The sequence below is a fragment of the Equus quagga genome, chromosome 7 (genome assembly GCF_021613505.1).
Source record: "Equus quagga isolate Etosha38 chromosome 7, UCLA_HA_Equagga_1.0, whole genome shotgun sequence".
NCBI classification, from domain to species: domain Eukaryota; kingdom Metazoa; phylum Chordata; class Mammalia; order Perissodactyla; family Equidae; genus Equus; species Equus quagga.
In genome coordinates this window covers 109,476,422-109,493,679 of record NC_060273.1, presented here as the reverse complement: position 1 = coordinate 109,493,679, position 17,258 = coordinate 109,476,422, and the positions used below count along the sequence as shown (strand labels likewise).

Genomic DNA, 17,258 nt, shown 5'->3' with positions numbered 1-17,258 from the left:
CACTGCTCATCAGGCCATGCTGAGGTGGCGTCCCACATGCCACAACTAGGAGGACCCACAACTAAAAACAAATATGCAACTATGTACTGAGGTGGAGGTTGGGGAGAGACAGCAGAAAGGAAAAAAAAAAGAAAAGAAAAAAGAAGATTGGCAACAGTTGTTAGCTCAGGTGCCAATCTTTAAAAAAAAAAAAAGCAAGTATTTATTAAAAAAAAAAAGAAAAACAATTCTTCTCCAATTCATACTGAGATATTTTCCATAAATTATGTTTTGGAGAACATTTATTAACTTCTAGAGTTCTCTTCTAAGTCATTTAAACATAATAAAAAGATAATGTTAATACCTGCATGCCATCTCAGTAAACGTCTTATTTATTTCTGCAGGGAAAAAATAAACACAAAATAATTAAAAATAAAATTGAAATAGAAGAAGGAAAATACTTGGCACCAATACCTAACACTAGCCAAGTTCTTGGCAATGCCATTTAGGTAAGGTGGGTCTTATTTTCCACTATCTGTAAATGCATAGGTTAATTAAGACTTCAGGTCCCACTCAGATTTAAGTTGAACTCTTTATGGTTATTTTCTTAAGTCCACTATTAGAAAACTGTACAGGTCAACTTAATTGGCTTGTTCACGTAAAATATTTTACTTTACCCAAACAGTAGCAAATAAATCCTTGATACTAGTTCCAAATTCTTGATCTTTAGGCTGTTTACGTTTCCCAGCTTTTATCTTTGCTGTACCTATATGTTAACAAGTAAAAGAATCTTATGACATGTTCAAATAACTAAAACACATATATACATATATGTATATATCTCAATAAACCCAGTTTATCTTGGAATGGCAAGAGAGCTATTTTTGACCAAGCTAAAGTCAATCTAATTAAGCAAAGTCATGTTCTTCTAAAGCAATGCTGTCATAAAGAACGTTCTGTGATAATGAAAATTTTCTATATTTGCACTGTCCAATACTGTAGCCACGAACTATATGTAGCTATTAAATATTTGAAATGCAGCCCCTACAGGTGAGTAAATGGATTTATAATTTAATTTAAAATTTAAATAGCCACATGTGGCAAGTGACTACAGTATTTAATAGCACAGCCCTAAAATATGAAACAGCAATCTTTGCCATTACTAAAACTATTTTGTGCCAATGAAATGTACTACCATTAGGAGAGTATTTGATTTCTCTAATTTTACATGTACTTTTTAATGTTTCCAAAAGAATGTTAACCATATTATTTTATCTTATAACAATTCTATGAGGTAGTGTATGTATTAAATAATGCTAGTAAAATAGATTTAAATATGCTTCTTTTTATTAAGAAAACTTATGAACTCTAGATATAAACCATCTTTAAAAAGAAATGACAAGAAGCAAAAATATATACTAATGAAAGTCTGGTACGTAAATAAAACAATATTTGGATGCAGGCAGCTTCATTTGTTCAAATAATACTAGCACATCAAACTCATGAAAGAAAGAAATGTAGTTCAGCCATATTCTGAAATAGGGGATGGGGGTGGGGGTAAAGAATCTACTGTCCTTTAATCTAATGAACGATATTCTTATAGTTACCTCGGACATTGTTTGGAAAGCATGACAGTGGTATTAACGCAGACCATGCAATAAGTGAGACAAAAACAAAATGAATCCACCAGGTCTTCAGCCAATATAGATTATCCCTACTGTCTTCAACGCTTTAAAAGAGAAAAACAAAAATCTTCAATTTTGTGTATTGTATTACAAACAAAGCCATAATCAGAGAGAAAAAGAGAGAGACAAAGGGAACATTTTCTGTTCATTTGTCTCTTTTGTTGTTTGTTTTGCTGAGAGTGAATGGTTGTGAGTCCCCCAGTTACGTAGTTCTCTTTTGTCCTGAAGGATCCTAAATTTTTCCCTTTACCTTATTTTCCCCTGTCCACTCAGGTGGCAAAGAGTAATTCTGATCCTTTTTAACGTTTTTCTCCAACAGAGGCCATGCATTTGGAAGACTATCCGTTTAAATCTCACCTTTCCTTTAAAAATCATTCCTGCCCCTTTAATTATGCACCTAGCCCTTTAAGGCAAGCCTGGCCCTTTAAATTGCACAATCTGGCATCTGATCATTTAAATCACACATACTTTGAAATCTCTTTCTTACAGACCCTTCTTCGAACTCTCATACTAAGCATGACTTACCGTTCTAGAGACCATATCTAATCACCTTTAAGACTCTGTTAGTCTTCGTCTTGTCTTCCCTGCAGTTTTTCTCGGTTTGCCTTTGCCAAACCACAAAGCTTTGCAGAGAGCAGGGTGGGATGGGAACGTGAAGGATCCTTTGCTGGAATTTGTTGATTTTCTCTTTCCACTCACAGTTATTTTGCAATTTCAGCATTCTTTGTCTTCAATAATGCAGAGGCCACAATTTTGTGGAGAATTTTCAATGTGGTGAAGTTATTTGGTATCATTTATGGAGAAGATTTGAGGAAGTTTATTACCACACAGCCTCCATTGTCTTCAGTTCCACACATTTTTAAGACCTTGTCCAACCAGCCATAGTGAAAACACGCCCACAGGCATAGGAGCCACAGATATGGAGGTGCTGGTTTCTCATGGGTGACTCTATTGCCAACAGAGACCTGGTGAGTAGCTTGCTAATAGGCCTAATCTTTCATAGAATATGGAGAATATTCTCAGTTTTATTCATTGATGGGACAACTCCTTATCCATTGCTACATTATTCCCGGATAGAAAATCCAACTTATAATGACACAGGTTTGCAATCTTGATTTCCATTATGCAGGAGGCATATACATTTGATTATGCTATGCTCAAGGACTTCCAACTCCAGATTGTCACTAGGGTTACATGTTTCCTTGTTGATTATAATACTCAGAAATTTCCTTTTTTTCTTTTTTCGCTTTGAACTCAGCTATGTATTCTAACTATATGCATTATATTACACATAATGGTATTAGATATATGTAAATAATTGAGTACCTAGAAGATTGAGGAAAATAAACTAAAAGAACTACAAAGTGTAAAGCAAAAAATTTAATAGAGTGACTTATATATATAAGACAAGCTTAGAAATCAAAAGATTTTCCTCCCACTAGAAATAATTGATTAGGAAATGTAATAACATAAAGATTCCATGCACAATACTAACAAAATACATGAAATTACTAGGAATAAGCTTAATGGGTTATCTTCAATAAAGAAATCATAAAACTTTATTGAAGGGCATAAAAGAAAAGCAGAAAAAATAGAGCAATATAACATGTTCCTGCAAGAAAAGGTAACAATTAGTCCCAATATGACATGCAAATTCAAGTTTTTCAAATCAAAATGCTTTGATTATAACCTGAGACTATCAAATTTATCTCGGAGAGTCATTTTGCAAAAATAGCCCCTGATTTTTAATGAATAATAGTGAGTGGGGATTTATCCAACCAAATAGCAAATCATATGCTAAAGCTTTAATTATTAAAACATCATAGTCTTGGCATGGGAATAGAAAAATACATCAGGGAAGACATGAGAGAGACAAGAGACAAGAAAATCTATATATATATATACAGCAAAATTTAATTTATGATAAAGATGGTAAGTTCAATAAAAAATTAATTTTTTAAAAAATGAAATGTTATCATAAATGTTATCAGTACAATTAGATATCATTTTGAGGGAAACATAGAAGTTTGACCTATGCCTCTTATTGTATGCAAAAATAAATTGAAATTGGATTTTAAATTTAACTATACAACCAAAACGAGATGACACTACAAGAAAAGAAAATTACAGGCTAATATCCTTAATAAACATAGATGCAAAAATCCTCAACAAAATATTATCAAGCCTAAATCAACAATACATTAAAAGAATCCTACCCCATGATCAAGTGGAATTTATTCCAGGGATGCAAAGATGGTTCAACATCCACAAATCAATCAATGTGATACACCACATTAACAAAATGAAGGATAAAAATCATATGATCATATCAAGTGATGCAGAAAAAGCACCTGACAAAATTGAACATCCATTCATAATAAAAAATCTTGACAAAGTGGATACAGACAGAATGTTCAACAGCATGATAGAGGCCATATATGACAAGCCCACAGCTAACATCATACTCAACAGCAAAAAGCTGAAAGCTTTTCCTCTAAGATCAGGAACAAGACAAGGATGCCCAATCTCCTCAGTTTTATTCAACACAGCACTGGACGTACTGGCCAGAGCAATTAGGCAAGAAAAAGAAATAAAAGACATCCCAATCAGAAAGGAATAAGTAAAATTTCTCTGTTTGAAGATGACATGGTATTATATATAAAAAACCCTAAAGGCTCCACCAAAATCTGTGGAGGGCACCAAGCCATGACACCATTCTATCAAGCTGGCTATTTCCGGATAAGGGGGCACAGAGTAAAACCAGTGAATTCTGTATTTATCATCCTGAGGGCCAACGTAATCAACCTGATAACAGCTTGTCTCCCAATGGATGTCATACTGGTGACTCAGGGTTGACCTTTACTGTTGATAAGTTGGATACTCAGTAGTAGTAATATTCATATCTTGGTAAATATTCTTGATGAGACAGTATTTTTAGTGTGAAGAAGTCCATGTTATTGCACTCATGCCAAGTCACCATTACTATCACCAAGGCCACTTTTTACATGGGATTTTTGAGGAAGAACTGGGGTGGTTAGAAAGAGAGAGAGGCTGACTGACGTTAACAGTATCGATTCTCTTGTTCAACTGATTAAAGAGCCTCCCTCAAAGTATATACTCTCTTCAGGTGCCCATTCCAAGAGGTTCATTCACCTATTCTACTTGTTATCTATTTTCTGATCTTGTTCTAAGTCCCTGGTTACTCAATCATAAATCAGCAAAAAGTTATACCTTAGACCATCCCTCCTTCTATGCTAAGCAGAAAACCAGCCTAAAGTTCCATGCACTAGAAGGATTTCCTATATTTTAAGCCACGGCTGTGTGGAGCTATAAAACAGTGGTTATTCTCTTTCTATCTCGATGAGAGAAGCTAATATCCGCACCCTTAAATGGTTCCTTTTCCCTGGGAATGTTCTCTGGTATTGTTAAAAGAAGCCATATGACCCAGAAGTCTTAAAATCACTTTTGTCACCCTAATGATTAAACATTACAACTACTTAATTTCCCAGTCTTGCCCTCTCCTGGACTTAATCCCATTCTACAACCTGTGATCATATTAATAACTATGTCTGATTTACCCCCAGCAAGGAGGTTATATGTGCATACAAATATGCAACCCAGTTCTGGAGTCATACTGATACTTCTGATACTATTTTTAGTATCAGTCAGGATCCTGGTAGGAAACAGATGGTATAGTCACATTAGATAATTTGAAGATACAGTGACAAGTAGACTATTTCCAGTGATGTGGGCAGAGTTTAGGGAAATGAACGAGGCCTAGTACAAAATTCTGGGGATAGTAACAGCAATAAGCTGTTACCACAGGCCTGAATGTCAAGTGAAACAGTGCTTAACAATGGAGAGGGTAGCCTAAAAGGAACCGTGGCCTTGAGAATAGAGGTACAGCCAATCTGGGTACAGCCCCCTCAGGACGGAGCTGAGAGGATAAAAGAACTAGCCTTAATATGCTCCTGCCCTCTCATTGGCCAAGTCCAACTGAAATCCAGAGTGCAGAGGATTATGTTGAGGCTCTTGATTCAGGTCAGCTTCCTGGGGCACAGAAGAGGTTAGGGAAGATTTTAGAAAGAAGAGCGAAAGTAGAGAGTCAAACAAAATATATCCAACATACAGCTTATTCTCTGACACCTTATCTGTCCCTCTTTATGACACTTGTCTGGCAGCTACTAAAACTTCACACTAGCAAGGTAAGAACCCAGATGACTTGGCAGGGGAGCTGGCAGAAGAGCTTCTATGTAGTATCTGTAGCAATAAATAATTATAGAATTAGCTGGCTAGTTGGCAATAAATAAGAGGAGCTAGTTGGCTCCTCTTCCTGAGAGTTCATGTGACTTGCTTTATTGAAATATCCACTTTATTGTGATGTCTGCTTTGTTGCAGTGGTCTGGAACTGCACCTGCAATATCTCCAAGGTATACCTGCACAAGGCGAAAGACTTGTAGATTGAAAACCACAAAATATTGCTGAAAGAATTAAAGAAAATACAGATAAATGGAAAGACATCTGTGCTCCTGGATTTGAAGACAATATTGTGAAAATGCCCTTACCACCCAAAGTGACCTATGGATTCAAAGCAATCCCAATGAAAATCTCACTGGAACTTTTTGTAGAAATAGAAAAGAAATCCTAAAAATTCATATAGAATCTCAAAGGACTCCAAATGGCCAAAACAATCTTGAGAAAGAAAAACAAAGCTGGAAGCCTCACACTTCCTGATTTCAAAATATACTACAAAACTAGAATAATCAAAACACTATGGTTCTGATAATAAATACGGATATATAGACCAATGAAACTAAACAGAGCGCCCAAAAATAAACTCTCATAAATATAGTCAAATGATCTTTGACAAGAGTGAAAAGAATACACAATAAGAAAGGATAGTCTCTTCAATAAATGGTGCTGAAAAAACTGGATATCCACATGGAAAAGAATGAAGTTGGGCCCTTATCTTACAACATATACAAAAAAATAACTCAAAATGGATTAAAGATCTAAATATAGGACCTGAAACAATAAAACTCCTAGAAGAAAACACGGGGAAAGCTTCATGACGTTGGATTTGACAATGATTTCTTTATATGACAGCAAAAGCACAGGCAACAAAAAAAAAATTACACAAATGGGACTACATTGAATTTAAAAACTCCATGAGAAAGGAAATAATCAACAGAATAAAAAGGCAATTATGGAATGGAAGAAAATGTTGGCAAACTATGTATCTGATAAAAAGCTAATATCCAGAATATATAAAGAACTCTTTCAACTCAACAACAACCAAAAATGTGATTAAAAAATGGGCAAAGGCTGTGAGTAGAAATTTTTCCAAAGAAGATATACAAATGGCCAACAAGTATATGAAAAGACGCTCAACACCAATCATCAGAGAAATGAAAATCAAAACCACAATGAGGGGCTGGCAGGGTGGCGCAGCGGTTAAGTACGCACATTCCGCTTCTCGGCAGCCCAGGGTTCTCCGGTTCGGATCCAAGGTGCGGACATGGCACTGCTTGGCAAAAGCCATGCTGTGGTAGGCGTCCCACATATAAGGTAGAGGAAGATGGGCATGGATGTTAGCTCAGGGCCAGTCTTCCTCAGCAAAAAGAGGAGGATTGGCAGTAGTTAGGGCTAATCTTCCTCAAAAAATGAAAAAACCACAATGAGATATCACCTCACACCTGTTGGGTTAGCTGTTTTTTTAAAAAATGCAGAAATAACAAGTGTTGGCAAGGATGCTGAGAAATTGGAAACCTTGTGCACTATTGATGAGAACGTAAAATGGTGCAGCCACTATGGAAAACAGTATGCAAGTTCCTCAAAAAAATCAAAAATAGAATTACTACATGATCTAGCAATCTCACTTCTGGGTATATATCCAAAAGAAGTGAAAATAGAATCTCAAAGACATGTTTGCACACCCATGTTAATTGCAGCACTATTCACAATAGCCAAGAGGTGGGAGTAACTTAAATGTCCATTGACAAACGAATGGATAAAGAAAATGTGGTAGATTCATGCAATGGACTATTATTTAGCCTTAAAAAAGAAGGAAATATGTCATGTGCTACGACATGGGCAAACCTTGAGCACATGTTAAATGAAATAAGCCTGTCACAAAAAGACAAATACTGCATGATTCCACATATATGAGGTCTGTAAAGCAGTCAAACTGTTAGAAACAGAAAGTAAAATGGTGGTTGCCAGGGATCTGGAGAAGGAGGAAAAGAGGAGCTGTGCAATGGACATAGACCTTTAGCTGTGTAAGACAAAAAAGTCCTAGAGATCTGTGGCACAACAATGTGCATACACGTAACACTACTGTACTTACACCTAAAAATGGTTAGGATGGTAAATATGATGCTATGTGTTTTTTACCACAATTTTTTAAAAGCTATATGTGGAATCAGTAGTATGGTTGTCATTATAAGTAGTGTTTTTTAAATTACATTTCAAGCTATAAAGTTAAAAATATATACTTTAGATGTATTTATATGTACACATATGTGCATATCAGTCACATTTACATGTATTTTTCTAAATGTATGGTTATTACAAATTAAATAAATATATTTATAAGCTACAGTATCTATTCAATAAATATTTTACACAATGTAAACAGAAAAAAAGGAAAGAAAATGGCTTACTTTTCCTCAGAAGTACTATTCTTAGAGGCCTTAATTACAGATGCTCCTGTTGCATAACTCAAAGCATATCCAAATATTTCTGAAGCTTCCAAAATGCCTGGAAAATAAATATGGAACATCAAACAACTACATAAGCCAGCTTTGTCACAAGATGGTAAAAATTATGTCACCGAAATGGATTATTTCTGTAAGCTCCATAGCATCCTTTATTAGTCAGAGTCCTGCAGAAAAACAGAACTGATAGAATATTGAGAGAAGGAGAGACTTTAAGGAATTGGCTCATGCAATTGTGGGGCTGGCAAGTCCAAATTTAGGGCAGGCTGGCAAGCTAAAAATTCAGGTAAGAGTTAATGTTACAGTCTTGTATCCACAATCAAGTCTGGAATCCACAGGGCAGGCCAGCAGGCTGGAAAAGCTCAGGCAGAGTGTTTATGTCACAGTCTGGAGAAAGAATTGCTTCTTCTTTGGGAAACCCCAGTCTTCAGAACCCCAGTTCTGAAAGGCTTCAACTGACTGGATCACACTCATTGACTTATGCAGGCGAATCTGCTTTACTCCAAGTCTACTGACTGTAAATGTCAGTCACATCTAAAAAAGATCACAGAAACATCTAGACTGGTGTTCGACTCAACAACTAATTTCCTCAACCTAGCCAAGCTGACACATAAAATTAACCATCATATATGCTATCCAATGCATGTATTAGAGAAAGTCAGATAATTATATAATTCACTGTAACTTATTTAATCTATATATTTAACAGGCTGTAAATAAATATATTTATATTTAATATAAATATAAATTCAATATACCTTATTTCACTTTAATTCGTGGTACTAAAGCAAGATGATACTTTAACATAATCATCACCTTTGCATTCCTCACCTTAGCTGCCAGGGTAGCAGAAGATGGAAATAAAGTAAGCTTCTCTCGGCAGTGTACAGACGTGTGCTTTCATTACCATTCAGTAGAACCAAAAATAAAACAAGCAGATTTGTTGCCACCCTCGGCCAACCCTAATAAATCACTGCAAAAAAATTTTTTTCTAAAAGCAAGCATAAATATGAATATCATCTATTTTAGTTTATTGACATGATTTTCCTTGCCTCTGGTGGAAAAATTATTATTTTGCTGCAAAATGCTATTTTCTTTTAAGTCATCTTCACAATAAGTATAGAAAAACAACTTCAAATTTTTTTCAAAAGTGACAGATAACCCTGTATAAATAGATGATCTACCAGGACCAGGAGCTATGGCAATCTAAGGAAGTACAGATTATTCTGAGATATACCCTGGGGTTACTTACTGTCAGATACAGTAGCATAAAATGCTGTAAATGGAGGATACTACACTGTAGTCAATTAAATAGCATATCACTTCTCTCCCTGATAAGATGAACAAGATTATGTTTTCATTAACTTCAAATTTCAGAGTCCCCTAAAGACATTCGGTAAGTTAATGTATGTAAGAGCTTAGTACAATAATGATGATGATTTCAGGACCACACTGAATCTATCATGGAGGAAGCATAAAACAGTTTCTTTTTCCTTTTGGACATGATGGCAGCAACTTCCCACCTATATCCCCAAAGTTTAAACCCACAGCTACTCAAGCAATTCAACCTGGTAATTTAACATTTTTTTCCCTAGAGAAATGAACTGCAGCCTACATAGTTTGACATGACAAATATATATAAACACAATATATATGTAGGGAAAGAGAATAGTTTTTATTACTTAAAGTACATACTTTTCCTTTTGCTCTATATCTTTCCAGTGACCTTCAGATGACTTACTACAATTCCAAATCTCAAATAAGTGCTTCAATGTGATACTAGAGACATTTGGTCCAGTCAAAAGGCCCTTGATATTTGGTCCTGTCCAAAATGTCCATTGAGACACTTGGTCCACACCAAGAAGTCCTTGAAATTTGGTCCTATCAAAAACGTCCACACATAGAAAAGGTTCCTAAGTTCAAATAGCCCATAACATTTATTTATACTTTTGGTTTACAGGATTAATACATAAACAATACTACCATGTTTCATTGGTCCAATAATCGTGTTGAGGCTGTATTGCCAATAATAACCCTTCTTGCCTCGGTAGCTTAGCTGATAATGGCACATGGGCTTAGGTAGATGGGTTGGGGTTTGACTCTTGCAGAACAGAGTGATTTATATTAACTATGCACACAGAGACAGACCTAAAGTTAGAGAAATGCACAGAGGATGACAAGTAGGGGATCTCCCAATGCATGGTGCATTAATATGTCACTGGGCATGTGGCTGGATGTGGCTGGGTGGTTCAATAAGGGCAGAGTTTGAAAGGAGGAGCTTGGTCAAGCCACAGTGGAAAACAGGCAGCAAACACGTTGATGTAAACACAGGTTCTTCAGAAGAAGAACCACTGTGGCTCTCCTACCACATAGCAGTCAGGTCCAACAGCCACCATGAAAGAGATACTGGGCATCTAATTAACCGCCTACAACTATCCCATCACCCAGGGTTAATGGGTGATGTTTCCTTTGAATTGATGTCCTATAAAAGTACAATTGTAGTAGACCACAAGAAGTGTCTGCTGCTATTTATAGAGATTTTAGTATATGACTCCACACTTACCTGCCAATTAGCTGGATCACCACACCCTCAGCTGGTGCCTACCTACTAGCTGATGCAGCCTAGCTGAACTGGGTGTCAAATCCATAAGGCATTACTAAGGTTTCCCCAACCAGTAAACCAACAACCATTGGTCAGGTGGCTACAAAAGTAAAAAGAAAAATAACCCTTCTTCTGTTGCTTCACAATATGACATCTTTATTTGAAAATTCTCAGTAGAATATGGCAGAAATAGTATACTCACAAAACGAAAAGCCAATGCTACATTATGATAGTTTTTGCTACCATTTCCATTCCTTTAACAGAGATGGAAGCAAAAGGTCCTGGTGCTGTGAAGAAAGGAGAATCTGCAATGCCCGATGTACAACTAATCAGGATTTGGATAACATTACAATCATTCAAATAGGACAGAAAAACATCAGCACAACATTAGTGTTGAGGGGAAGTAGGGAAAATCCTGAATAGGTTAAAAAAAAACGCGCCGAAGAACCAAATGCAACACCATCACAGGTACTTCAAAGAACTCTCCGTAATATTCATGATGAAGAGATCCCATTAATGCTATCAGAGAGAAACTCTTTAACGAGACAAGTAAATAGAATTCAAAACAGACATCGACCTCCAAACCCAATTTCACTATATGGAATTGAAATTCCAGAAGAATATAAAGTGACTATACGGAGAAAATTATTTATGATGCACAAATCGGCACCCAAGATGATAAAAGAATTCTTATTTACATAACTTATGACAATATTTGATATTTAAGTGGCAGTACCACATTACTGAGTGATGGCACCTTCAAGATGGCACAAACGCAGTTCACTCAGAAATTTACTGTGCACGGTGTAATACTGGGTTATACTATGCCACTGATTCATGCACTAACAATGAAAAGGTGAGAAGAATTACAATAAAAATAATGTAAATAAAATTTTAATGAAGTTAAGTGTTTGCATTATTTAACAAATCATGGACCAAATGTCTCAGTGAACATTTCGGGCAGGGCCAAATATTAAAGACCTTTTAGCGTGGACCAAATGTCTCCATGGATGTTTTTGGACAGGACCAAATGTCCTGCAAGGCAATGTGATTCTGAAGTTAAGCATAGCAGTTATCATTTATTACAATGTTATTATATGGGCCAATAATTAGCACTTACATATCAGTTTAGATACACACAGCAAAATATAGAAACAATAAAATTTCAAAATAGGTCAATCATATTAGAAGGGAAAAAAGAAACAACTTGCCTAGATAAGTACCAGATGAGTGTGCAGCAACGTTGTTTTCAAGAAAGACTACTCCAAGGACATAAAGAGGAATTCCTGCAATTCCCTGCACAAACTGTCCAAGGATGAAGAAAGATACATATTTTGATTTGAATGATGATGAGGTTTTCCCGCAAGTTCTGATAATCTTCATTTTTTGGCAAATATCTTTTGAAAAGATAATTATATTTTTGTTAAATGAATCAAAAGTTAAACATACAACAAATACGCAGTATCTTTATTTACAAGCTATTTCCACCACACTGTTTTCTTTTAATTAACACTTCATTTACATTGAATGTAGTAGTTCTACCATCAATCATCATGTTCTCAGAAAATGCAATGACAAAAGAAAATTTGTGGGAATACTGGAAAAGATGCACATATCATAAACCAAATATAAATGTGTACGCATGATTATATGTATATACACACTTACGTGTGCATAGGTATATATACATACACACATGCATAACACACAGAAAGATATTCCTCTTAAATTTGGCATCTGGTACCCTTGACTTTTAACCCCAGAGTACAAGTATTTTTTAATATTCTAGATTATCTAAATTATCAAAGATTATTCTGAGTTTAGTTCTATATCCACTTCTTCAGCAATCTTCACATTAACTTTGTGTCACTCTGATTAAATAATTTCCCATTTTAGTCACTAACTTCTAGAACTTAGGTTCATAAGGACAAGGCATTATAAAATAAAAATTTCTTTCTGTTAGAGCTACTCATTATATGGTAATCCACTAGATTTTAAAAACCTTTGGGTGACAGTCTGTTTCTTATGCTTTTTTTATTCACATGGTTGTAGAACAATAGTAAACGTTTGTTGGAATTGCATTTGTTACTAAGTTTGTAGATACAGGCAATGCTGTTAGATCATTCTGATTGTGTCCATTTTGACTGGAATTTAACAAACGCTCTTAAAATATTATTGTGGAAAACTGGTTAAAGTGTAAATTGCAAAATAGCACCCTATGGAAATTTTCAGCTGGTTCACTACTCATAGGGAAAGATATTTTATTCCATGTCAGATGTGAGGACGTCTCTAGAATTGTGATTCAGAACACTGATGATTCAGTTTTACAGAGACATGTTTAACTTGTGCTGATATCAGTATTCATGTGGTATTTCCAATACCCTGCCTCTTCGTTCCTTGAACTCTCCTCCCATGTACTTGTACTCCACTTACCTTAGCTACTCATTTTAAATTTTCAAAAAGAATAATTACAAACCTTCTTAGTTGCACTTTGAAGCACTCTACACTCAAACCATCCCTATCTTTTCAGCTCACTCCATCTTGTAATCCAATTCCAACAATCCTTACAACCCACCAGCACCTATAATCCATTGACCCTGCTCCTTTTCACTATCCCAATTTCCCCTTTGTGTCCTTTCTTCTATCGTTGTCATCTTAACACTTTTAAACCCCCTGCTCTCTGTCATATAATGCAATCCTCCAGGAAAACTGCACCCTAGTCAACTGAAACTCTTCTTCCTAATCTACACCTACACTTTGAAAGCTGAATGTGGCTGGAGGAAAACACACAAGCATGCAAATCTCACTGTGAAGTTGTGATTATTGAACTCAAACATCATCCTCCTGATAATGAAATAGTTCCCTAGTCTACTACTCTTGCCTCCTCCTAGAAAATTCAACTTGTTTCTTTCCCTTCTCTTAGGGATCATGGTCCTGAGATTCCTGCTGTCGAACATCTGAAAATAAATGTTTTCCACCAATAGAATAAAACTAGTCTTTTAGAGCTCTTCTTTAAGTTAAAAAAAAATCCCTTGTTTGGGCTAAATTTCAAGGAGGGAGCAGTCAATATTACAAAATACTGGTAATAGTTCAAGAAATATAACAAGTAAAATGGTTTATTTATATTAAATATCAATAAATTATGTTGGTGGCTTGGTGAAAATAATTCTGCTGCTGTGTTTAGAGCGGAAGAAAGAATATGAGATGAAGCCAGAAAGCATGGAATTCTTTCAAACAGTTTGTGAGTGAAATGAAGAGGTTGTGCAAAGTAATTAAAAGAGGACTATGGGTTATGTCTATTGTTGTTTTTGTCGTTTAAGAATTGGAAGAACTTGAGCACATTTAAGTGTCAATGAGTGGAAACCAAAAGAGAGCGAGAATTTGCAGAAGGAAGAGGGAGCCGATCACCAATGGAATAAAATCCCCAAGGAGCAGGAGAGCATAGGATGTTTAGCAGGAGCATAGTGCTTCCATTTTAACAGGAAGGAAGAAGTAAAGAATGTCAACATGTAAATATAGGTGGAATTATAGTTTCTATGGTAAGACGTTAAGGCAATTTTCTATTATGTCATGTATTTTCCATCCAACACAGAAGATAAGAGTTAAGAGAGGTGCTATAGACTGAATGTTTGTGTCCCCGCATAATTCATAGGCTGAAACCCTAATCCTCAATGTAATGGTATTTGGAGATGAGGCCTTTGGGAGGTAATTAAGTCATGAAGATGGAGCCCTCATGAACAGGATTAGTGCCCTTGTAAGAAAAGACACAAGTCTCTCTCTCTTTCTGTCTCTCCACTATCTGAGGACATAAGAGGCTTCTCACCAGGAACCAAATTGGCTAGCAGCTGGATCTTGGCCTCCCAGTTTCCAGAGCTGTGAGAAATAAATTTCTGTTGTTTAAGCCACCCAGGCTGTGACAGTTTTGTTATAGCAGCCCCAAACTAAGACATGAGGAAAGTCTAATATTCTTGTTGTAAATTATGGGAGAGAGTGGATCCATTTGAGAGCATAATAGAGGTTGACATTAACAAATTCATTGTGGGACTAAGCTGTCCTCTTGTGCAATTTTTCTCTAAAATACTCATCAGCAGCCCAGGGATATAAAGGAAAGATATATGGCTGGATCAAAAGTTTTCCAAGCCAGGAATGAGGAAGAACAATGGGACAAGGGGCTTAGGATAATGATTAGAATATATTTGAAATACTCTAATATTTCATATTAAGGAACATAAAATAAGCTATAAATGAAAGAAAGTAACAGCAAGGAGAATCTGATAAAGGGAGAAAGTACATGTCAATAGATTGAAGGCTGCAATGAAAGGAAAAAACTGCTATCTTTGTTATATGAGTGAGTTGGAAGAATTAGTGGCTATAATCAGAGAGTGGAATAATAGATATTTAGGAAGTTCTCAGTAAAGAGACAGGACATTACAACCATGGGTATGTTAAATGTAGAGATCTAGAAACTAAAGATCAGACTGTGACCCAAGTGTGTTCATGAACTAGTGGAAAAAATTCAGTTTTAACTAGTGGAGCATGATAGATACATGTTTGTTGAGGCATGGGGGCTGAAGATCAACGTGGCATGAGTGTATAAAACTGTGATGGGGTTGGGGGAGCAGACAAAGAGAGTGGGAGGTGGTGGTAAATGCACTATTCTAAAGAGGTTCAGACCACTTATCAGGGAAGATGAGCACACCAGCTAACTGGGGAGTGTAGAAAAGAACACAATAGAAGAGATATTCAGAAAAGAAGAAGACAAAGATCACATAAAAAAAAGGGTGAAAGAAGAGACTATAGGAATTCAAAATAAATATATATAAACTGAGCTGTGAACATAGAATAGAAAAATTAGTGTTGTAATAACTAAACCTTTAAACAAAATAAGTAAAATATCTACATAGATAGATGTATGAAATGAGTACTTCTACTGCAAAGACTGTTTACTTTATTTCTGCTTTTTTTAATACCAAGCAGAGGGTCACCCAGTAAATATGCTGAATAGGTGTCGTTTGATAAACTGTATGTTCCTAATCACAAGCAGAAAACAAAATATGTATAATCTAGATGATATAAAAAAGACACAAAGGAAGAAAGACTGTACTATTTCTACCCCCGTGACTCCTCATCGAGTACTGATCAAGCAGCATTTTTCATGTGTCTTGAGCAGCACTTCATAACTTTGTACCCTTTCTGACCAGAAGAGGGAAGAGGGAAGAACGGGAATGAAGTGTTTCCCATCCCTCTCTTTCCATGAGCCATCGTCTAGTTCAACCAACTGTCCACTCTACAAATATAACAAACACATTACAAGTATATTTTAAAAATTAATAAATCTACTTAGTCTACATATTTATATTCTATAAATATAATAAATATATTATAAATATATGTACATATTATATAGCTTAATATCTGAATTATACAGTATAGAAACATATTAATTATATTATATAAATTATTATATGAACTATTTTTCATTTATATTGTAAACACACATCATAAACATATTTTTTAAACATCATAAGCATGCACCTACAGGTATACACACACACAGAGACATCTTCATGCCTTTGTCCACCACATCTTGCTAAAGCCCAGCTTAAAGTTGCCAAAACAGGAAAATGCATTCCAACACTTTTACAAGCCTCTACACAACAAGAAAGTCCCTGACACAATAGTGTCAGAAATAGTGCTATGAAACTTCAAATGGCCTTTATGTACTGAGAGTAGCAAAAGGATTGCGGCATAAATTGAAAAAATGAACAAACTGAAGATGCCACCAATCTTTTTAGATTCAAAGTCCTATGTCAAAGGGCAGTTCCCATTTTGAAATGGTAGGAGTAGCTAGCAAAGGTCTGACCTTTCTTTCTGTGTGTGTAAGTTTGCTTATGTTTGTATTTGTGCTGTGTGTATGTGTGTTGAGGTGAAAATAAAGGGATTAATTAAAGCATATTGTGGAAGGCAGAGGAATTACCAAAGTTCTCAAGAAGTTTATAATATATATGAAAACTGATAAAAACAATTTCACAAAATAATTATCCCAAAATATTCTTTCTTCTTCCTAAGCACATCTCTTACACGAAAGTGTATATGATCATGAGATGAGAGAATGGCATATATGATACTAGGGATCTACAATTAATTTGCTTAATAAACTTGGTCATACAAATAGATACATACGGATGGCTGTAAAGACAGACAATATCACAGTCTATTTTAAGATCCTAGAGCTAACAGTTTAAAGAAATAACGATTTGATGTATGACAGTATCT

At 35.5% G+C, this 17,258-nt stretch overlaps 1 protein-coding gene across 1 annotated transcript in view; it reads right to left on the bottom strand.

Annotated features, from left to right (window-relative positions):
• Positions 1-17,258, bottom strand: part of SLCO6A1 (solute carrier organic anion transporter family member 6A1) — a 139,917-nt gene that overhangs the window by 69,385 nt on the left and 53,274 nt on the right. Inside the window, exons 4-7 of the mRNA XM_046667813.1 lie at positions 12,194-12,379; positions 8,327-8,423; positions 1,587-1,708; positions 657-745 (exon numbers count right to left, since the gene is read on the bottom strand). Coding sequence (XP_046523769.1) covers positions 657-745; positions 1,587-1,708; positions 8,327-8,423; positions 12,194-12,379 — 494 coding nt within the window. The remainder of the gene's footprint in view (positions 1-656; positions 746-1,586; positions 1,709-8,326; positions 8,424-12,193; positions 12,380-17,258) is intronic.